We start from the raw sequence: 25,001 nt of genomic DNA, 5'->3' as shown, positions 1-25,001 counted from the left end.
AAAACTAGACCATGTTCAAAAAATGCCTCAACATAACGGGAGCTATGAGAACCACACCAAGCAAGGCTTTGGAAGTCATATTGTGTCTGACGCCTCTAGACAAATGACATGTCAAGGAAGTCGTCTTACTCACAATGATGCGATTCCGCTCTTTGAGAATGAAAATAAATGTAGGGACAAACCTGGAAAGAGCTCGCGTCGGAAAAAAGCAACAAATTCGCTTTATATACTGGAGGCTCGAGTTAATCCGCGAATTGTCTTAAGGGAAACTGTATCTCATAATAGGCAACCTAACTGGTCACAGTTAATTAAATGGTAACTTTTAAAATAATATTAAGCAGGAGTCTACTATGTAGAGCAAGCAACTATGAAGACGAAACAACAAAGTACATAGTTTGCGACTGCCCTGCTCTCTCGTCAATACGTAGCAGCTTTCTAGGCATATTCTACCCATCCTTTGAAGATTTCAAGGGGTCAAACCAATAAAATATTGTCCATTCTGATAAAAAAGAAATTATACAAAGAAACAAGTTACAATCATCACAATTCATTATTAAATTATAAATTACTAGCAGCGGCCTTTATAAAAAATGTAATTTAATTAAAAGTTGATATTAAAAAGATACAAATTTAAATTTATACTTAATACAAAAACATTAATAAAATAATCAAAGGTTACTATAAAATAAAGCCAATATAAACATAATATTCCTAACAGGCAGTGATTATAATCATCTTTTGAAAATTTATGATAGTGTTTTTAGTGTTATAAGAAATAATATAAATTATAATTGCCTCATTTAATTAAGAAGACTTTACCAATAATATTATAAATAAAGACGTCAGAGAATACTTATATCATGTCTTCTATTGATATTTCATTACAATTAAGGAAAGAAATCCTAATTTATTATTTATATTTTAAACTTTTTTTAATGATGTATATTGGTATTTTAATATAAATATACCAACATTAAAAGAATAACCAAAAAAAAATTAATTTAATGAAAGCAACAAGCTTCCAATGCCTCGAATTAATTTTTTTTTAATTATTAAATTACAAATTAATTACAAATTTAATGGATGCTATAATACGTCTTAAGTAAAAGGCGCCATCAGCAATTATCTTTAAAATAATAAATTATAGCCACATAATAAAAATCATAACTTTAATGAGTTTCATTAGATATTCGTGTCTCAGTGGCGTTTGCAACTTGACAGTGAAAGTTTTCGTTAATTTGCGAAACAGATTAACTACCTGGATGGTCGTCGAATACTTTCACTTTTACATCGGAAATTTACGTTGATTTCGATATGGTTGAAAAATTGCTTAATCAGTAGATCCGTTTTTATAAAATAAATTTCAGACTATTTTTAAAACTGAAAATAAGTAGGTAACATCGCGGTGGGGTAATCGATTTTCGACTCTCATTTCTTACCTTATACAATAAACAAGTTGACATGCATTTTATGCATTTTTATTCTTTAAAAAAAAAACTATCTATCAACCTCACTACCCTCGGGTGTTTGTTATCATAATTGAAATCTGCCTGGATAACTATAGATGCTCGAGGAGGAATTAACTTTACTGTTTATATTTAGATACCTGTTTCTAAATCAGCCAAAGTATGAAAATAAGTCAGAAACACCAGCAACGGTGGTGCTTCTGGATTTACTGCCAATCTAATCTTTATATAAGCAGAACTGAAGGCGGCCCACTGTAGCTTCAAATGAAGCCAAAGTCTTGTAGAAAATCAAAAGAAACATATAGAGGATTGTGCGAACATCATTTTTTTTTTATGGTAAACACAAGCACAAGAGGAAAGTCCTATGTCACTCTTGGAGTGGTGCTTGTGCGAAGATATTTGTGGGCATTTATCTTGAATCGCTGCAGGTTGTATGCGTCGGGAAATATGTGAGGTGGAAGCCTGTCATCATTGTACTCCCTCGAGTGAAAAGGGCCTTGGTTGGCCTGATTTTGTTGAATGATCGTGCACCCTTATTGGAAGATTTACATGTCATCATTGACTTAGACTGCTGAGAAGCTCCTTAGATAAACTGCACTCATGAATATCATCTTTTTTTTATCAGCAACTTTTCAAAACCTAGTAAGAAAATGTTTTCATTAACACTCTGATAGTCGCCATAGGCATTCCTACCAAAGCCTCTGGCCGTAGTGGTTGAAAATTAGCAACTTCTTTAGACAGGGAATCGTTGATCATGATTACAATTGTTGTGGTTTTATTTAATATTTTATTCCTCCGTTTTACAGTAAGTAACCGCAGCCCGATCCTGTTTTAGTCTTAGAGCAATCTATATAAATACTACTCAGCATGTCCTTATTATATATTGCCGAGATTATTGAGTTCATAATGCCTTAAATTTAGATAATAATATCTAAGTTTAAAGTCCCTAGGTATCCGTAACATCGTTGAAAAATACAAGAGTATTTCAAGACGATAGTCAGCTTACCTTAATATACTGTAGAGGTTTGTTTGTGATTAGCCGAGTTGGGCATGTAAACACCATTGGCTTATTAGTTTGGAAGCTCGGTATGGAAGGTTTACTACCACTAATGTCACTAATCTTATTTCCTATAAAATTTTCTTCTTTCGGACCACTAAGTTAATGCATTTGAGAAGTCGGCATATCTAGAATAGAGTACAAGTATGCTAAGGTATCTATCCTAAACAATATGTGTGAAGATTAGTAACTATAAGATTTCTATATATTAGGTTGACTTCTGGTATTCCTTAGTAAGTAGAATGTACTCTAAAATGTACAGCTTTTTGATTTATTCCTTATTCACATTAAAACATGTTTGGTTGACTGTGATTATTATACCTATGGTGTCATAACTATATGCGGAATAGCTAAAGTTGTTTCTTTCCATTTAATCTTAGGAACGTTCAAATGTAGTACAAAAAATCCTCGTTTCTTAGGTGGTCTAGTGTAATTGATCTATCTTAAAGTACCACATAATTAGTATAACATCAATTATTATTAACACTAATCTAAATAAAAACCTGTGAATTTAAAGAAAGATCTGAGAGTTGCATTTGACATCATGTGAGGGTTACATCAACTTTTATCTACATTTTATTTAAATAAAATTATTAACTTATTATTTACTATTGATCTGAGAAATCGGACTCATGGTATATTTTGCGGATTCCATTTTTAAATTTGTGGTTCCACTGGACAAGTTTCTGTTTAGAGAGTTCTTTCCCTGGTAAGGTCCGATTTGATTTGGTTTTGTATGAGATCCAGCCTTTAGCAGGGAAGTTCCATAGGTTCATTTATTTTAGAGTTTTTTACAAGTAAATTAGCTCATGAAACTTAGCTGCTAATTCTAATATGGCTGAGTTTTTAATTTATGTGTATTTGGATATAATTCATCATAAAATAATTGGGCACCTCAAGCTTAATTGTTATTTCTAAATAAGCTCGGGTATTTCTAACTCCGTAATCGACGTAATATGATAATATGGATAATATCCAGGAAATTAAAATGGTTTAGGTAGAGCATTTCGCTATATATCACATCATAATTAAGCAGCTATACTAAAACTTCAGCATTATTAGCATAGAGCTTATTGATTATCTGAGATATAATCCAATCTTGAGTGAGTGAGGTGTTCTGCTGAAAATGATTACGTAGAGCCTTTGTTATTCCTTATATACAATAATGATTTTCCTTTCAACTATGGTAGGTATATGCCAAAGCAATATTTCTGGCATTTAATTTATGCATATAAAATTGAGGTAGTGTCATTTAAATCTTGAGGTGGGCATGCTTAGGCATGAATCATAATTTGACAAGAATATGGTCGTTCTAATTTTTCAACCTCAGTAACATTATTTCAAACCGCAATTTTCTAACTCATAAGATATTCACATTGAAATTTTCAAATTGATATCTGTTTAAATAATAAGATATGTTCAGGATATATTCTAAAAGATGAAAGAATATTGCAGGAATATGATTTATATAGAGCCAAAATTTAGGCAACAGATATGCCTAACATTTATTACAGAACATAAGAAGATATTACTGGCATCTGTTTTATGTTGATCTATGTGACCTAAAGTCTAAATTATACCCATTTGTAATAACGTCATTTTTGTTTATCTTTGTTTAGCATATTTCAAACAGCGGCGACAACAAACTTTTGAAAAAAATTGGTGTCTGATGATTATTCATCTTTTATATACTAGGTTATGTAAAATATCCGTCACTGTCAATCAAAAATATTGATTTGTCAACTTGTTCTTGAAAGTTATTTCGAAAAGTGTTAGATAATGCCTAAAAAAAGATATAATAGATATAATGAACAATCGCAGCTGATGATTTTAAATATATTGGCTTTTTTTCAACTGGAAAAGGAACATGTCCGAAACGGAATTGCACTTCAAATTGAGAATGTGATACAGCGAACCGCAGATGCAACAAAATTGAGCACAACAAAGATCGCAAATATAAAGAAGAATGGGATAAAATCAGATCAGGATTACGCAGCCCGTATATCTTCCAAGCAAAAGACAGCAAAAACCAAAATTACAATATATTTGAAACATAGAATTCGGGACACAATTTATTCTATGTACGCCAGAAAAGAATATGTAATATTGGCAACAATAAGAGAAAAGTTCAAGGAAGAAATTGAATATTTTGAGTTTTCCATTGACTCCTTAAGAAGATAAATCAATATTATAGTATAGGCTTCAAGTGGAAAAAATCAAATAACAGAAAATATTAGATGGACTTACCAAATATTGTTCATAAAAGAATCAATTTTTTAAGGGAGTATATCAAAAATAGAAATGTAGATCCGGAAGGTTTTACTCCAGTTTTCATTGACGAGACGTGGATTTTTAGCAAGGGATCATTTCGTATGGATTCGTATGGACAAGCACACGGATTCAAGGAAAAAACAGTGAAGGTAAAAATTATCTGGTTATCTTTTTAGGTTTTTTTTGAATAAAAACTATTGCCCTTGTAAGGGCCCTCTAACTTCATAATTTCATCTGTTTCCTAGTTTCATAAAATTTCTCTCTAAGACAATATGAGAGAATTTAACTCCTTACACTACTCGTATGTGCATGGAACATTACTTATTAATTATATTAAATTTATGTTCTGGAAGAATGATTTCTAAAAGAAGAGAATTGAATTATCTTTTATTTTTAAGGTCATCATTATATCATGGTCCACGCCGGAACCAAAGATGGCTTCATCAAGGGTGCAAATTTAATATTCAAGCTCAATTCAGCTGGTTCCAAATCTTCCCCCAAAGTCATTTATAATCATGGACAATGCAAGTTACCATTCTGGTTTATTAGAAGAAATCCCGAGAAAATCTTGGACAAAGCAGAGACTGACCGAATGGTTGAAGAAAAAGAATATTGGCTTTCCAGAAAAAGCCATGAAAGATAAAATGAAACTACCCTAGTGAAAAAAAGTACTTCCTTGATGAATATGTTAAACTTTTAGGACACAAAATTTTGCGACTGCCACCATATCATTGCCAGTTTAATGCAATTGAAATGGTATGGTCGGAATGTAAACGAAAATATGATCAATATATTTCCGATTTTAAGGGGTCACCTTTAGAAGTTCTGACTACATGGGAAAGTGTAATAAACGAAATTTTTATAGATCATTGGCAAAAATATGTTTTTCATATAGAAAAGGTAATTGAAAATGCTTGGGAGGCAATACAAGTGTGTGATGCCTATGGCATTCTGCCATTTGTGATTACGACTGACGAAGACGACGATGACGAAGACAATATCTTTGATTTCAGTTCTGACTTTGCCAATACTGACGAGATTGATGAAGCTTTTTTTGTTCTAGCAAATTTTATTTTATGATCGTCGTTTAAGTATTCAATCAAATCGTTGCAATTTCATTAACTTGGTAATGCAATATGGCGTGTTTTTTTTTGAGTTTGTATGTTTTATTTTTTGGAATGGTATTTTTATTTTAATGTGTTAACATATTCCTTCAAGCAGCATTTTTTTTTTCATGAACAAGTAAATTGTCCGTATTTAAATTTTTTCCCAGTGAGTTGAAATAATTTTATACCATTATTCACAATGTTTGTAAGCTCGGTTTTGTTACGTCTACTGCGCGTGCCGAATTCTACTTTTCAAATATGTTGCAGATTTGGTTTTTGCGGTCTTTTGCTTGGAAAATATATAAGCAGCGTAATTCTGATCTGATTTTATCCCATTCTTCTTTATATTTGCGATCGTTATTGTGCTCAATCTTTTTGCATCTGCGGCTCGCTCTATCACATTCTCAATATGAAGTGCAATTCCGTTTCGGACTCGTTGTTTATGTCCCATTATTCATAATTAATTATAATAATATATGTTAATTGTTAAGTTTGTTAATAATACAATAAATACTACAAGATTTTTTTTAATTTTTTGGGAATGAAAGTATATACACGAATATAAAAATATAATAATATGCTGCTGAAATAAATCATTTGTTAATTTCTGAACGTATAAAAATACATAGCAGACTATTAATTTCTGAAGGCAATGATAAAGTTTCTAACCTAATATTGATTGGCAAAAATATCTACGCCATACGTTTTTTCTCACCTGGATGACGTAACTACAAATGGGTATAATTTCGACTTTATAAGAGTACCCCCTCAATCATATGCCAAGTGAGATATTGTAAGATATTCCTGACAGATGCGACTATGCTAATTGTTCTGAGCAAATGCATGTACCGAATTTGTGCTCTCTAGGTTGAAACACTTGGTGACAAATGTACAAGGTTTCAGCTAGATTCAGCAGGCTCTTTTGCTTTCTAAAATATCTCAGAGATTAGCTTAAAAAATGAACAAATATTAGGCACTAGTTTGTGATTTATTGAATTGAGTCCGAGTAAAAAATTAAATCTTTAAAAACCCACCACTACTAGCTAAAAAGATTTCTCATAACCACACCATCTGGATATTTACCCACCATAAAACAATTAAATGTGGCATTTATATTTTTTACTTCACACTGCTTTAAGTAAAATCTGTATTGTTGTGACGAATTCATAATGAGTTACTTATTATATTGGGTATTACGTTACTTATAGCAAAAATCAATTTAGAAATTTTTATCTCACACGCTCAACAATTGAAAAGAAAAAGAAAATAGACTTATTCACGTATTTAAAAGAAATATGAACTTAAATCTGTAACGATACCGTTCGATATACTTAATTTAATTTAAGTTCAATAAGTTTTAAATACAATAATTTACTTGAGGTATAATAGATTTTTTATATACCTAGGAGCTGAGGTTCAATCTATTAATATCTGGGCTCGTTTCTTTTTTTAGGTAGGATATTGAAAAGATTTTTTTCTTCTTTTCAATTGTTGAGCGTGTGAGATAAAAATTTCTAAATTGATTTTTGCTATAAGTGACGTAATACCCGATATAATAAGTAACTCTTCACACTGCTTCACCCTCAATTTTCTTAATACCTTCTATTATTGTGTTTTAAACAGATTTTTTGCTGCAGTTAGATTTTTTGTTCACTCCTAACTCCCCAAACTTATTATTTATATCAATCTTCTTTTGGCTTTTCTTTCATTTTTATGAATCAACCCAGTTTTTGTTGGATTTTTATTTTGATCGAGATTATTTTTATTCATTGTTAAGGCATTCAAGGCTTGGTTAAGTTTACGGTACCATCCTCTTTTCTTCTAGGATCGAAAAGTCTGGGCTTCGCTTTCGTTATCGCCCATTTGCTCGTCGATGTTCGTTGAAGTGTCTGGTACAAAAATGCAAATATCATAACATAAAATATTTAATTTTGTGTGGCCTTATGTGTATGTTAGATAATTAATGTTTATATTAGAGTCTCTAGACTACAGAGACATTAGACTACTTTGTCTTCGTTTTAATGGGAGCTGGTAACTAGTCCTAATTTAAGCATACACTACCGCTCAAAGGTATTTGCCCACCATGTATTCTTTTTAATATTTTAAATTAGATACAAAAATCTTATCTTTTACCTATATTTAGATTGTATCTCTTTTGTAAATTGCATATATGCTTAAAAGCATACCTATCAACTATGGTTCGTTGAAAAACACTGAGTATTTAAAAATAGTCTTGCAAATAACAAACAATGTAGTGAAAATATGCACTTCTTCTAAAAAACTAATCTGTTTACAGCTGGTTTTTGAAGAAATTTGAAACATTTAAAGGTGTTTAGTCTTCAAGAATTGATTTTGTGTAACATTGGTAAATAATTTCGCTTGCTTATTGACGATTGTCACCGTTTCTTTGGTGGTTTTTCAACATTCTTCAAAATGGCTAAAACAAAAGAGTTATCGGTAGAAACAAAAGGTATTATCATTGGACTTCATAAGGCTGGAAAGACTAACCGTCAAATTTTGACGGATTTGGGAATTCCAAGGCGGACTGTCCATTATAATGTTAGAAAATTCACCAGAGAAGGGACTATTAGCAACAAACCTCGATCGGGAAGGCCAAAGGCAACAAGTTCAAAGGAGGATTTAAATATTATAATTACAAGCAAACGCAATAGACGCCATACCGCCCCTGAAATCACAGCAAAAATCAACAAGGACCGTAAAAAAGCGGTCAGTGTTTCGACAGTAAAACAGCGACTTTTAGGACGTTTAGCTGACTTCTTAAAGGACGTTTAGCTGTATCAAAACCGCTACTGAAGGATGGTAATAAGAAGAAAGGACTTAAGTGGGCCCAATCACACAAAGAATGGACCATTGATGACTACAAGAAAGTTGGAGCTTTGGAGTGACGAGTGAAAATTCGAGGTTTTTGGAACGAAGAGGCGAGTTTTTGTTCGCCGTTATGCCAATGAAAGAGTCACTGCGAACTGTACGGTGGCCTCAGTTAAACACGGTGATGGTTCGGTGATGATGTGTGGCTGTTTCGGAGGATCTGTCGTGGACGATCTAATTAGAATAGAGAGAATTCTTCGAAAAGAGGGTTACAAAACAATTTTAAGTGACAATGTACTTCCTTCTGGTACTCGAATAATTGGGGAAAACTTCATCTTTCAACATGACAATGACCCCAAGCACACGTCGAAATTGTGCAAGTAATATTTAGATCAATTACAAAGGCAACATCTGAAAGTTATGGTATGGCCCCCACAATCACCGGACCTCAATCCTATCGAATTACTGTGGGATGAACTAAATAGACAAGTGCAAAAATCATGCCCCACATCAAAAGAAGACCTCAGGAAACTTTAAACAAATTAATTAGAAGACTACAGAAACTCTGTGAATATATATGTAGTATGTATATAGTATATATGTAGATATGTAGATGAATCCAAAATTTGATTTTCTTAAATTTAATTAATTAAAAAATGTATTGTTTATATTCAGTTTGTTATAAATAAACCGTTTCATAAGAATAACTGATGGGTTTATTATTTCTAGTTATAACTTTAAAACAGTCATATGTGGGCAAATACTTTTGAGCGGTAATGTACGTAAGTATATAAGGATAAATTAAAATACTTTTGAATCTTTCTTGAAAACTCTGCAATATTTCAAATAGTGATTCTTTAGCAGAACGATGTATCAAAATTTCTCACTTTAAATTTGATCAATAACGAATACAGAATAATAAACACCAATTATTATTATTATCCAAAAAAAACTATATATTTATTTAATTAATAGAAAACAACCCTTCTGTAATAATAATAATAATGGTTATCAAAATTTTAAAACAAAAAAAACATCTCTTAAAAATACGTAAGACGAGGATTAAAAAAAAAAACAACACAAATTTTGTAAACATCGTTAGTCTACACTCGCTAAAAATACCCACCCGTTTGTTTGTAAATATTTTTACAATTTAAATGAACGTAAATTATCAAGATTTCATATAAGAAAAACAGATATTTTTATATTATGCGACAAAAAAGTCTTTACTTACGGCCAATCTCGTCAAAGAATCTCAGCTTAGGCGGGGCGTAGTATAATTTGCGTTTGTTAGGCACTGTTTCTGGATCTGTAAGAAAAACAAGAAAATTTAAATGCCTTTTTTAAAAAGCTTGATGGAACTAGAGCTTTTAGCATTTTTAATGAAAATAAATTTTCAACTTCTCAAAAATATGTTATTCTCTGGATATATTTTGCTAGAGATAAACTGAGGTTGCCTAAATATACCTAAATATGTAATAAACGAAAAAATTTAATTTAGGGTGACACTGAACAGGCCTGGCTATGTGGTACAATGAATGTACAAACTAAGAAAGTTTATTCTAAAAATTGTTTCAAAGAAACAAAGGGAGCACGAGCAGAAAATCAAAGAAAAGAGAGAAGATTTACACCAAGGAAGCATAAGTTACTTGTGTGATACAACCTTAACCCGAGTCAATATAGTTTCAAAGAAAGAAAGCTAGGTGAATTAAATTCTAGTTGAAGAAGCTTAGATAAACCTTATCCATTTACTTCATGATACTATCTTACAAGAACACAAAAAACTGGCTATTCATTACAAGCCTAAGAAATATAATATCAAAAAATATTCGACATGGAAGTTGAGCAGTGTCAAGTAAAAAACATGAATGCTACACTTAATTGTTTCATGCCATATGTCGTCAAAAGATGCCGTTTATGGGAGATGCTTCTAGTTAGTAGGGCTAGATTTTCTTGATTTTTGAAAGACTTGATCTTTTTATTTGGACAAAAGTCATTAAATCACAAGCTAATGCCTAATATTTGTACATCTTTCAAGCTACATAGTGAGACTTTTCGGAGGATAAAAGAGCCGTACTGATTCTACCTAACATTTTGTAGTACATTTTGTAGAGCATAAAATCATTGCATGCTTATACTTGCTTACTCTTCGTGCTAGCTTCTTTCCTTGAAACTATATTGACTTATGCTAACGTTACATCTGTATAACATGTGACCAGGTTTTGGTTTCTATTAGTTTAATACAGTTATATAAACATTATTATGACGTTCAAACCACAGATGTAAATAGCTCCGTGCGGAGCTATTTACATCTGTGGTTCAAACTAAGATGTAAATACACGCAGTGGCACGTAATGTAATTGCAAACAAAATGGTATATACAGGGTTGATTTGGTAATAATGTGATTGCTAATAGATCTGATAAATATTTCTTAATAATTAAGAATGCCAATCACAAACCATAATATTCAGGCCAAGACATAATGGACTCCAAATTAAAATGGGAAATGCAATAACTTAACAAATGCTCTTGAATGAAGACAATGTTTATATGAATTGTTACTTGGCTTATGTTCACCTGTACTGGGGGCATTCTACACATGCTGCCAGAGCATTTACAGCCAAGAGCAAAAACGCTTAGAGCGATTGCTGGTTTAAAGTATACATGAAGTATAGCCAAGTCTGGTGCATGCAAGGAAACATAAAATATGCATTCCGAAATAGGAACTTTTACTCTTATTGCCAATGGTAGGAGAAATCGAATCAAACCCAACCAAGCCAAATTATTTATCAACGAATAAAATAAAACCATACAAATACGAAAAAAATTGTAGGTTTTGAGTAGATTAGATATACAGGGCGTTCATTTGAAAACTTCCCACCACGGATTTATCGAAAACCACTGTTTAAAAAAAAACGCCGAAATACGTCAAAAGGTTTGTCAAGGGGGACAACTTTCTAACCTAAAATTACTTCACCCTCTGCCCCCCAGGGTCATCCCCTTAAAAATTTTAAATGACAAGGGGTATCGAGTAATAGCTTGTTTAAAAGGTCTTTCGAAGTCTTTTATTTTGACGTTTGATTTTTTTAAATCAGTCGATTCGTTTTCGAGAAAATTAGAAAAATCGTTGTTTATCTTAATTTGTTCAGATAGAAAACAAAAACATGAAAATATCAGTTTTTATTTTAATAAGTGTTCAAAATATTGCACGTTAGAGTTTGCCAAATCTAGAATTCGTTTATAATTTAAAACGGAAACTACCAACATAAACAGCAATTCCGAAGGTTAGACGTGGAAAAAAACTAAATAACAACCTGACTTTTTTTCCTCATTCTTTTCATCAACACAGATATCCTGGGTGAACTGTATTTATTGTTATACCTGCTTAGTTATTTATAGTTGCGAAGGAAAGTAAAGAATTTATTTTACCGTCAGCTACATTTGTGACAATCTTGGAATAGTGAAAATTTATTTGTTGAATTGAAGATTTTACTTCCAAAATGGTTTACACACTAGCCGAAAGAGTGGAAATTATTCTAATTTATGGTGCCCAAAGTCAATGTGCTCGGCAAACTGCCGTCACGTTTAACGCCAGACATCCAGAGAAGATAATAAAGATAGAAGAAGATATGTTTTGGACCTTGTTACTAAGTTTACTGAAACTGCATCTGTTGCAAATAAAAAACTTGATAATCGGCGAATTTTGGATGAAGCCGCTTAAGTTGAAGTTTTGGGTCATTTTGGAATAAATCCTAATACTTCATTACGCAAAATTGTTGCTGCCACTGGTATTTCATTAGGCTCTGTTCACACAGTTACTAAACTTCATAAATTTCATCCAGTCAAAATTAAAATATTGCAAGAGTTAACCGAAGACGATTTCGATAGGCGAGTTGAGTTTTGTGAAAAAATGACTGAAGCGATTAATGATAATACTATTCATGTAAAGAATATCTGCTTCAGCGATGAATGCATATTTTATCTAAATAGATTTGTTAATAAGCATAACTGTAGATATTAAAGCAATGAAAATCCTCATGCATTTGTAGAAGGGCATATCCAGTACCCTTAAAAAATTATTGTATGGGCAGGCATTTAGGAAATAAAGTGAAAACTAAATCGATGATGATGGAAACCCTATACTTGAGGAGGCTGAAATATATTTCCAGTAAGACGGCGCTCCTCCTCACTATGCTCTTCCCGTTCGGCAATGGCTAGACGAGTTTCCAGATAAATGGATAGGGCGAAGGGGGCCTATAGGATGGCCTGCTAGATTTCCTGATATAACGCCGTTAGACTTTTTTCCATCATTTGAAATCTATTGTGTTTACTTCCCAATCTAAAAGTTTGGATAAACTTCGTCAGCGCGTCATCGACAGCTGCCATGATATCCCACAACATGTTTTTTAAAATGTCCGTCAGGAATTTGAACATCGCCTATATCATTGTTTGGCCAAAAACGGCCAAAAACATTTTGAACACTTATTGAAATAAAAACTGATATTTTCATGTTTTTGTTTTCTATCTGAAGAATTTAAGATAAACAAAGATTTTTCTAATTTTCTCGAAAACGAAACGACCGATTTAAAAAAATCAAATGTCAAAATAAAAGATTTCGAAAGACCTTTTAAACAAGCTAATACTCGATACCCCTTGCCACTTAAAATTTTTAGGGGGATGACCCTGGGGGGCAATGGGTGAAACGGGGTGAAGTAATTTTAGGTTAGAAAGTTGTCCCCCTTGACAAACCTTTTGACGTATTTCGGCGTTTTTTTTTTAAACAGTGGTTTTCGATAAATCCGTGGTGGGAAGTTTTCAAATGAACTTCCCACCAATTATGGCAAAAAGTATTACTTGGCAATTTCAAAAATAGATAGCATTAATGTATAAGCATATATTATGTGGAATAACCTCTAGCAAATAAAACTAAAAAAAAAATCATGAACGCAAAGAATAATTATTGCAAGGCAAAGATAGGAAAAACCGAAAAAAAAAATTATAAGTCAGCATGAACACGTCATATATCAATTATTTATAACAAAAATTAGAGACAAAGCTAATATTAATTTCGCATAGTGTCTAATTTTTGTTGATAAACGTGCTTAGTTATTCTAAATTGCCAGTGATTACTCAATTTTGACGAAAGAAAATGTATAATAAATTATACATTTATTATACATTTTTTAAAGTATTATTTATTGTAAGGCAAGAGAAAGAGCGAAATTTGTTTAAGAGCCAAAAATATTTTCTATTATATTTATACTCAATTTCGACCGGGGAAAGATATTTGGCAACTGCGCTCGTTGTTTACGTTTGATTGGTGTTCAGAGACAACCAAAGAGACGCGCAACTGTGCGCTAATAAAATATCCGATTATTTTCCATCTTTGTCTCTCTTCGTGAAAGGTGAACGTAGATGGCACAGACAGCGTTTGCCGCCATAATTCAAACCTCGGCTATTAAGCATTTAATGATTTATTTTAATTAAAATCAGCCATTATGTCTCAGAAGTCAGAACATCATAATTATGTTCTGAGACAGAACGGCTGATTTTAATTAAAACAAACAAAAAGTTATTTATATGTTTTTAATTGCTCAGAACGATAGCAGACTTTATTTAAAATAATGGAATTTAATAACATTTAAATTGGGGAACTAAATAAACTAAATATAATTCTGAAACGTATTGTATTGTATTTTCAGTATATGGTATAACTATAATATGTACATGCATTTTATTAATTATTTTCATAATTTATAATTTAAGACGTTAACAGTAACATGCATATATATAAATGCAATTAAAATTCAGGAAGATTTTAATTATCACGGTACTATAATAATATTCCAAAAAATATATCCTTTGGTGTAACACTTAAAATAAAAAAAGTTTAATTTTTAAAAGTTTTGCTGAAAATGCTAATATCGTTAGCGAAACAGGTATCCAGAATAAATGAAATTGATTTGGTAAAGTGGTAAAACTGTTTTTCTACTAATTAGTAAAGAATAGATAAGTCTGTTCTATTCTATAATAATGAATAAACTGTTAAATTTGTATGTGTATGAAATACATATACATGTTTCAATATTTATGATGCAGTATTTTTTAATCAATAAAAATTAATTAAAAGAATAAAACAGAAAGATTACAGCTAAATTAAAAATAGCAGCAAATAGTCAGCACAGATAGTCTGAACAAATGTTATTCTTGTAATTATATTAAGTTAAATTATTAAAATTAAATTCATTTGACTATTTTTACTTTTTTTTTTAATGTTTTTTTTGCAAATCTTTTTTTTTGCAAATTTTTTCTAAACTACAGCCTTAACAATTACCTTAATGAACATATTTCTGTTCCTAACACAAGTCAAAACACAAAAATTTGTATCCTACAAAAAACTACAACTACTAACTACTGTTATCAAGTTCATCTAAATCCGGTGGGTAATAAAATACGTAAAATTTAAGCACTCGTTCAAAATCTCAACTAATAATGTAAAACAAAACAAAATTAGAAACAACAACTATTCAGCCATATAGAAATTCACGTGTTCATATTGAGGAAGGATTGCACTGTTGCCGTACTTAATTATAATTTTAGAAATACCAGAGAATTAGACACAAGCTATCCCGTATTTTTGCATTCATTTAGACGGAGATGAAAGAATGTTTTCTCTTGAGTGCACTGATAATTAAATACATTTAGCATTGCGAAAGATTAATATTGTGATGCCACCTTAGCTCTCCTTTTATAAGGGAAGAGAGAGACAATGAAATACAGTATATACAGGTTAAAGAGAGCAACAATAGGATAAAAATTTCTATCTAGTTGCACAACTCTTTGGTTGTCTCTGGTGTTATCTTTCGTAATGTATTAATCTTAAAGAAATATTTAGGAATATTTTTAAAAAAATATTAGGTATTCTACGTTGTCAAGTTGTTTTTTTTAAATTATATTTGATGTTTTAATTATTTTATATTCTAAAAAGTTTGTTGTTTGTTTTTTTCAAATAAAAGAAAATTTTAAGGAATAAATTTTTTAGCTTTTACACAACACAACACATTAAAGAAATGTTCAGTAAAAAATTGGAAACTTGATTTGACATCATGGTCCGAGATGTGGTAAACTCAAATACGTCGCCTATGGTTTGCATGCTGCTAGGCTTACTTTACATTCAATGTTCTAACATTTTCATCTAGATAGTTATCCTGCTCATAATGCGGTTATATCAAAAGAATTTTTATCGGGAAAGTCAAAATAACGTAAAAAACACGTACTCAGCACAAAAAACAAATTACTAATTTCTACCTATCGCTTTTAGCCGTATCAGGACTATTACTACAAAAAAAAGTGAATAGGCTAAAATCATTGAAATTACGATTGCGATCTCCAGATTTGTCTCCAAAAGAAATTTATTTTTGGGGCTACCTTAAGAAGAACATTTACAAAAGTGAACTTGTGCCAATTTCATTTCCCCAGAAACTCTTTTGAAATTACGAAATGTTTTTATGACAGGTGAACTTATTGTTTAGGTAAAGAAAAAGGTCTGTTTGAGCCTTTTATTTAAAGAATTATATTTTGTTAAGTTTATTTTTAGTGAGTTTTAGTAAAAATTTTCAATTAAATTTTCATTTTGCAATACACAGCATAATAAACCTTTTGAATTTTTGTTTCCATGTGGGTTATAAATTTATGTATGTAAAAAGCCTCCATCAGAAAAATATTTTAGAAATGCCTAAACCTTAACACCCATCAAAGTCAGACGCTGACAGAATGATTTTTTCAGTGCTACATTAGCACTGAAAATAACGACGTAGCAAGTGAGTAGCAGAGTGGACGAAATGCATGTGTGCACATTGCTATTTTTTGCCTTTCAGCACTTTTAATGCGTAATGAATCGATTCCATAACCTGTTTATTATTTTTTAAATGATTTTAAGAATATATAAAGCAATATTATATTTATTATTGAACTTGAAACTGAGAATAGTATCTAAGGCACATTTTTTTATTTAGTTTAGACAAACAGTGATTGAAAATACTGTTTAAGTTAGTTTAACTAATTAGTCAAATACTAACTTAAACTTTTCGCATAAGCACTGTAAAGGAGTGGTATTCCTTTAATATAAGTTAGTATTAGTAAACACTACTAATAAAAGTTAATACATATTGTTTTAAATTTTAATTATAGTGTCGTATTTATTTTAACAATTAAGTTATATGGTTTGTATCTTAGAATTGATAATCTCAATCATTTTAATTAATTTAATTTTATGATCATACTTACTCAAGTTGCATACAAAGCGACAGCACGTACTTTGAATGTTGTGCAGCCTCAAGACTACATTAAGACAAAGGTGGTATACATTTTTTCAATAGCCAAAAACTAGTAGTATCAAAGACTCATAGTGATTTTTCCTCATTTTGAAATTAAAAGAAATCAATTTGCATAAAAAACACGATGTATCTTTTAAAAACATATCTTTACAATAATATATAATCCAAGGTTCTTTGCTTATCTTGAGAATATTAAAACTTAATCGTTATAACATCAACATAATGCTAAGAAATCTACAATTTCGCGAATGACTTATAGTTCAGAATATATTAATACCTTAGATTGAGGGTTCGGAAGGTCAAAGTCAAGGTCAGATCTCTAATTAGACATTAGAATCTGAAACACTATCAAAAATATCTAATATATTAGTGGGTCCAGCTTCATAAAATATATTACCCACATAAACTATTGACATGGAAATCAAAAGAATGATATCATTAAGTCCAAGATGTTTCAATTTAGAATTTTGTTGCTAATACCTTTTAAGATCATGATCCCTAAAAAATAAGACCATCTTTCTTGCCAGAGTTAAATTTGATTTAATAAACCATTCTATAGAAATAATTATTTCTATAAGCTTTCTCTTTATGGAGTACCAGTATGCTAAACTTTAATGTAAAAAAAAATCTGATGGTTTGAAAAATGTGGTTTGTTTGAAGAAAAAAAAACAATTTAATAGTAAAGAATATGCAAGAAATATGATATTTACTTAATAAGTAAATTAAAAGGCCTAAAAACTATTCAATTGTTAAATGTTAAGTTTCATGTTTTAGTTACCAAAAAATAAAGAAGAAATTAATTGTGATAAGGAATTAAGTATTAAAAATATCCGAAAGGTAAAGGAAATGTTACATATTGGTTGTAGTCAATTAATCCATAGTCTACTATAATTTACACCGAAATTGACTCAACCATATTAATTTATATAGACGGATCTAGGGATCACTCTTTCGCCTCTCTCCTTCCTTTTCCCAAAGCTGAAGAAGATTTTTTTTTAGTATTAAAACAAAAAAAATCACATAGTGTTATTTCTATTTATTGGTATAAAAGAGATGATTATTGATGCATGTCTATCTATTTACTTCATTCATATCTATTCAAAAAGACGTTAAAGTGAAAAAATAAGATTAACTAGAATAGCATTATATCACATAGTGATAGATACTATTGAAAAATTCAATTGCAGATTGCGTTGGTATTGGAACAGATGGATGCTTTGTTATGGTATCGGATGTTAAGGGAGAGGTACAGGAACTTATGAATTGGTGTAGTAATGTAATTTGATTGTCTATGCTTTAACGATGGTTTATATAACACAGTCGCAAAAACATCCAAAGTTTCACAAACGAGTTTTTCACAAAAAGTACATATTAAAAGTAGAAATTGTATTCACAGAACTATTCTACTCTTTTAGCAGAAAAAAATCGACTTTGATATTGTTGCCCCTTGTCTTCGTGAAATCAAATTTATAGAACAAATTACGCTTCACCTGATGCTGAGGAGTACCTTCGAAGAACAATTTAACGCTTTCCTTGATTATAATAGAAACGTATCATCCATTTTTTTCTAAGAGACCAAACGAAAACAAAAACAAAGGTAAGGACACAAAGTCACGGTCTCATCCAATCTATATAATTTCTTAAAAAAGCTTGAAAGCTACACGTGTTTCGCTCCTGTCGGAGCATCATCAGGCCTAAAAAATACATTAAGATATTTTTCAAAAAGAACGCTTATAAAACTCATTACCTAGACCTACACAGATCACATTACAACTAACAACAAAAGAAAAGCTAGGTTAAGTTAACAATTCCCACCATAGATAAAAATGTATGCTTAAAAAATAAAAAAGTTAAAATTTAAAATATCACCAGTGGGGAACGATCCAGCAACGTTTAGATTCACAGGCGCGCGTCTAACCCATAGGCCACCAAGTAACATGATAAAACATGGGGAACACTCCAAACTATACTATTAAGTATGAATATAAGTAAACATCTTAACAATAAAAACTAAAAATATCTAAAATCGAAAAAGAAAAGACTTTTTTAAGACAGGTTGTTATAAATGAGGTGAGGTTCAAACGTGAAAATATCGTTCACACACACAAGGACAGGGCTCTTCTTAGCTTTAGTTATTTCCATCTTTTCTAACAAGTCCAGTTTTTTACCTTTTGAGCACTCATGCAAAATATTCGCTCCCTGAGAAAACCATGTGAGGAGGCCAATAAATGATTCGCAAACGCCAATTTAGTTTCGATCATGTCAGTATCCCTATACCTGTCCACCAAACATTTCTCCCCGATTGCCCTATGTAAATGGCATTACATCTTAATGAATATACCCCTGATTTTGAAAAGAAATCTGCCTTATCTATTGTACTAACTAGCTGACTTTTTAAACTGTTTGTAGTTTTAAAAGCAATTGTAAGATTTGTAGACTTAAAAAACTTTGCAAGCTGAAAAGAAATATTACCAAAAAAGGACATTGATCTAAAAAGGTGACTATTTTCATTATTAAGATGGATTAAGTTGTAAGTAAGTTTGTATTTATTAAAGAATTTAGAATAAGGGCGATTAATTACATCAAGTGGAAAACCATTATTAAAAGCAATATGTTTAATTATATTTAGTTCATCAAGAAAAGCTTCTCTAGAAAGGGGGATGTTAAAAAGGCGATAGAAAAGGGAATTAAAAGAGGCAAATTTGTAGGAATAAGGGGAGTTTGAGGAGTATTGGATGACATTGTCCGTAGTGGTGGGTTTGCGGTAGATCTCAAATTCAAGTTTGTTGGTATTTTTTGAAATAAGAACATCAAGAAAAGGTAACTTTCCATCTCTTTCTTCTTCAATGGTAAACGAGATATTTGCGTGAAGAGAGTTTATAGAAATGAGGAAATCCGCCAATTCCAGATCATTTCCATTCCATACCACAAAAATATCATCCACGTATCTCCTATATACAGTGAGAAAAGCACCAAACTTCCCATTGACAATCTTTTTCTCCAAATGGTGCATAAAAATCTCACTGAGAAGAGGAGAGAGGCAAGACCCCATTGCTAGTCCAGTAACTTGTCTAAAAAACTTGTTGTTGAAAACGAAAAAATTCTGATCAAGTACTAGCTTAAGGAGTGTTAAAAGATCATCAACAATAAATCTGTCAAGCGGTGACTTAAGCAAAAGGGACCTGACTAGATCAAGGCAATCACCAGGTGGAATGCTTGGAAATAAGTTCTTAACGTCGAGAGAAATTAGTTTTGAACCCTCTGGTATGCAGATATTTTTTAAAAAATTTGTCAACTCTACTGAATTTTTTGTGGAATAAGTACTTCTGAAACCAGTTACATCTCTGAGTGTGGTATTTAACCAGGCTGACAAGTTGTAACAAGGTGAGTTTACAAACGATACTACTGGCCTAATAGGGAGATTGGGTTTATGGATTTTAGGAAGGCCGTAGAGGAGAGGAGTTCTGGGATTCATAGGGTATAATTTTTTTTTCCTAGTATGAAAAAATTCTAAAGTCAGATTACACCTATCAAGGGTTTGTTTTAAAAAGAGCTAGTAGGATCTTTGTTTACATTTCAACAAAGTCACCCGAACCCAAAAAATCCAAAACCTTCTCTATGTAATCATCCCTCTTAAGTATAATCAGGCAGTTACCCTTGTCAGCTTTCGAAAGGATTAAATCGTGTTTTTTTTTTTACTTGATTATAATGTTATTCTTGATCTTGAAGGTCATTTGTCTCAAGATACATTAGAGGTTTTCAATATTAATTTGATACTGCCATCGCTTATTATTAAAGATAGTTCTCAGAAAAAAAAAGCTTCCAAAAATTAATCAAAGCTCTTGGAGAGCGGTATGAATCATTTATAAAAGGAGGTGTTGTCAACTTAGAAAAAATGTAATCAAAATATTGATCTGGTCAGCATTAGAAAAGTCAATACCTCAATCTGTAGCTAAAGTTTTTGCCTACAGATTGAAGATTGTAACGAGAATGCTTTTTCATCAATTAAAGGGAAAGGATTAAAATGATTTTGTAATTTGAGTTGTACTCATTATTGATACACTGGATATTGTTTTCACGTTATTAACACTTCAGATAATAATAAATATCTTTCGAGTAGCATTTTAAAAATATATAAATATAGAATCATATATTATAAATGTACAATCGCTAATAAGTAACCTTTGACAATACAGGCATTTAAATGATGTATGTGAATGTATCTTTAGCGTATCTCATAAAATTTAGATATTAGAAATAAGCTGAGTTATCCCATTCCCGTTTACCGATCTTTCTGTATGCGCCCCTGGGTAAACAGCGCGTTAATAATCAATAAATTGCATTATACTTATTAAAATCAAATTTGGCTAAATAAGGACTCAATAAATATATAACTAACAAAAGAGCCATTCTTTACCTTCCCTGGAGATTTCTCGAACTCAGCATTAGAAATTTGTGTGGCTAGATCTTCTAGATGACGAAACATAATATTTAGCAAAACCTGCGCTATTGATAGTTTAACTTTGTTAAAAAGGATAATGAGTGAAAACCAAAGAAGTCACTTAAAGTTTATAGAGGAGGCAATGAAGTGGCGAAAAAAAGTAAGCAGGTGTTGATCATCAGATCGGTGAAATCATTACTTTAAAACAAAATGTAGCATCCACTCTCCTATTGAAAAAATGACACTAGTCAACAAAAATTGGAAAGCTCAACATCATTTACGAAATCTCAAAGACACAGTTCAGTATAGCTAGTTCGAATGATGCCGAATGCAACGTGGGAGAAGCATATTACTGGATCTCGAAACTGAGAACAGAACCCTCGCTCAGTATATATACCCTAGAGACGAGGACTTAGAAAGTGGTTAGAATAGATATACCAGCTTAGACCAAATTGATCTCCTCAGAGAATTTAGAGGACACGAATAAAGAAGAACAAGAGCCTTCATTCTTAATTTATAGTGAAGGGAAAAAGTTATACCAAATAAATTTACAACAATTAAAGCCAAACAAACTACTGACGTCTCAGGCATATTAAATAAAATATATTTGTAAAAAAATTTAAACAAAAATAAAAATAAAACAATAACATTAAAGGAGATAAGAATCAACTAAAACATATTCTTCAATGTAACTTTAGTCTTATTTGAATACTATTGCTGCCTCATACGTTACTTTCTCAATATTAGCCGCAACAAGTGCGTCACTTATGGTGCTAAAAATGGATACTATCTTTTTTTCGCCAAAGAACATTATTTTTAGTTTGAAAAATTGAATAAAGAAAGGAAAATAGAGAGCTTAATTACGGTGCAGCGTCGAATGATGGTGATACACCGAAAATTTGTCAAGAGAGCAAGACCATTGCAAAGTAATAAAGCATATTCTCCGTAAGACGAGGTCTAGACAGCGCCAGAACAACCAGTCTGCATTGAACTGTACAGTGAGTTACATTTGATAATTAATTATATAGCTGAACCATTCAAACTATATTAACAATAATTTTTTTTTACATTTTGACATAATGGAGTCAACTAAATCCCAGTAAAAACTTTTAATTATAATCAATAGAAAAAATCGGACAAATTCAAAACGGTCTGTCCGGAATAATCCTACCGACTGCACTAGTTTTACTATACATACGACCTAGCCATAAACAAAGTATAATGAAATAATGTGATATCGCACTTAGTATGTGGTATCCAAGAAAATAAATGAATAATCTTAGGAGAAGAATCTGCTACTTTGGACTTTTGATACAGGATAAATAAATGTAGGAATAATAAAAAATCTAAACTATTCCTTTTATGTTAAAAACAGTGGTTAGACCCACTTATGGCTTACCCTATAACAAGGAAGTGCTGAAAATTGGTCGCTATTAAATAGAACAATTCAAAGTTGTCTTAACTGCTTCCTATATTATAAAACATAATATAAAAGAAACGCGAAATTATGAAAAGTTGTTGCGAATTGTCGGATTGTGTCCGGTGACCATAAAAGCGCGCGAGTTTATGAATTCGAATAACAATACAGTGGGCACGCAATTTTGTCCTTATTGAATTTTGACATTGCGTTTATTGTATTATTGTCATTATGGTAATTTGTTTTCACTTATAAAGTGGTAATTAGGGAAAGTTCTGATAAATGTTTTGTTGAATATACTGTATGAGTCTGTAGCTTGGAATAAATTTAGTAGTTCATATATTTCTTCGTAAAAAAATCCTCAGACCCGTCGGTTAGTATTACTAATTAAACATAGACTTCTAATTAAACAAAGTTATACAGAGACTTTTTTAAATAGCAACCCTAATTTTTTATTGCGTATTTTTGAAGAGTGTATCAAATTATACATATGAAGCTGCAAACATTTCTAGTTTAAGTGATAAACCGTTTTCAAGATAAATATACTTGAATAAGCAATCAATTTTTTATTTAATATATATTATAAAATTTGTTTTACTCAAAAAGTTTTTTAACAAATATTTAAAATGTAGTCCACTTACCATTTAATATTATCCTAAATGTACTTGAAAACCTTTTTGAACATTTTTAACAGTTTAAGTAGAAATTAATATAAGTGTCTCCGCAATTTTAGGTTTTTTATGACTTAAGACTGCCCAGCTAATTGAAACACCTTGTTTTCAAGAAAAAGAAAAATTTACTAATTTTTTTCCTTTTATAAATGTTCAAAATGTAGCCCATTTATTATTTGGCAATGGTATAATCGTATTTAAAATTCACTCCACTTATGCCTTATTCTGGTTTTCAATTCCTTAATGTTTGTGGGCTTAGACACTTAAACTTTGTATTTCAAATATCCCGATAGCAAATAATCTAGAGGAGTTAGATCAGGAGGTCTTGTTGGGCCTTCAAAAGGTCCTTTTCTACCAAAGCATCTGTCTGGAAATATAGTATCCAGATAGTTTCGAATATAAAGTGCAAATGGCGAGGCGCACCATCTTACTTAAAGCAGATGATCTTATTTGGCATATTAGCTTCTATTTGATATTTTCTGGGCATTGAGAGCCTTGCCTCATCCAACATGGATTTTTTATATAATAATGGCAATTTTGTCGATTCACTTCTACGTTCAGCATAAACATTGGCTCATCAAAAAAAGAATATTTTCTGTTTTACCAGTATAATTCTGTAGTAGTTCCCTAAATTGTTTATACAATTTGATTCTTTTATCTGCATCCTCTTCATTGAGTTACTGGGGAATTTTCAGCTTAAAGTACTAAAATTTCTGTACCTTCAGCACTGAAGACTGACTCACTTCCAACTCACGCGCTACTTGTCAAGTGGAAATGTTAGGATTTTCTTTAACGGATAAAGCACATTAATTTTGGAATTTTATTGAGCCTGATTTACGAGAAATAATTGTTTTTCTAATGTGGCCATTTTCCCGAAACTGGTTTTCATTTTTGCTTATAGTATCTGGTGATATCCGGTGGTAAATAAATGTTTCTGAATAAGTCCATAACCTCTTCTATCTCCGTATCCAATTATCATTAAGATACAGTCTTATTCTTTTCAGTTAAAAATTATGTTTTATGAATGAACTTGACCAACGTTTATTTGTTGTTAAAAGACATGCAGTTAAAACATGACGATTTTGTCAAAAATAAATGGTGTAAGTTGTAACGTTCTGTAAATTCTTCCAACCAGAATCCTTATACACGTTTGACTAACTCAGACTTTGTGCGAGAAAATCAACCTATGAAAAAAGACAACAATGTTGCCATAAACTCAACATAATAAAATAACGACCTTCTACTTCCTCTTTATAAACTTAATGTCGTTCTCTCTTAAACTTAGGACTTTGCCTATGAATTTCTATTTTATGTTATTGCATGGGTATTTCGGTCCCTAAGAAAAAAATTGATCTGTCATGGATGTTTGGTTAAACGAGGTCTTAAATTGATTTAGTCAGGCGTGG

At 31.2% G+C, this 25,001-nt stretch overlaps 1 protein-coding gene across 1 annotated transcript in view; it reads right to left on the bottom strand.

The window, feature by feature from the left end:
- Window positions 1–25,001, bottom strand: part of LOC126750219 (serine proteinase stubble) — a 113,504-nt gene that overhangs the window by 45,747 nt on the left and 42,756 nt on the right. Inside the window, exon 2 of the mRNA XM_050459768.1 lies at window positions 9,964–10,038. Within this exon, the coding sequence (XP_050315725.1) occupies window positions 9,964–10,038 (75 nt within the window). The remainder of the gene's footprint in view (window positions 1–9,963; window positions 10,039–25,001) is intronic.

This window comes from Anthonomus grandis, chromosome 2, assembly GCF_022605725.1.
Source record: "Anthonomus grandis grandis chromosome 2, icAntGran1.3, whole genome shotgun sequence".
NCBI lineage: Eukaryota > Metazoa > Arthropoda > Insecta > Coleoptera > Curculionidae > Anthonomus > Anthonomus grandis.
The sequence above is the reverse complement of the archived record's forward strand: the minus strand, read 5'-3'. Positions and strand labels throughout refer to the sequence as shown.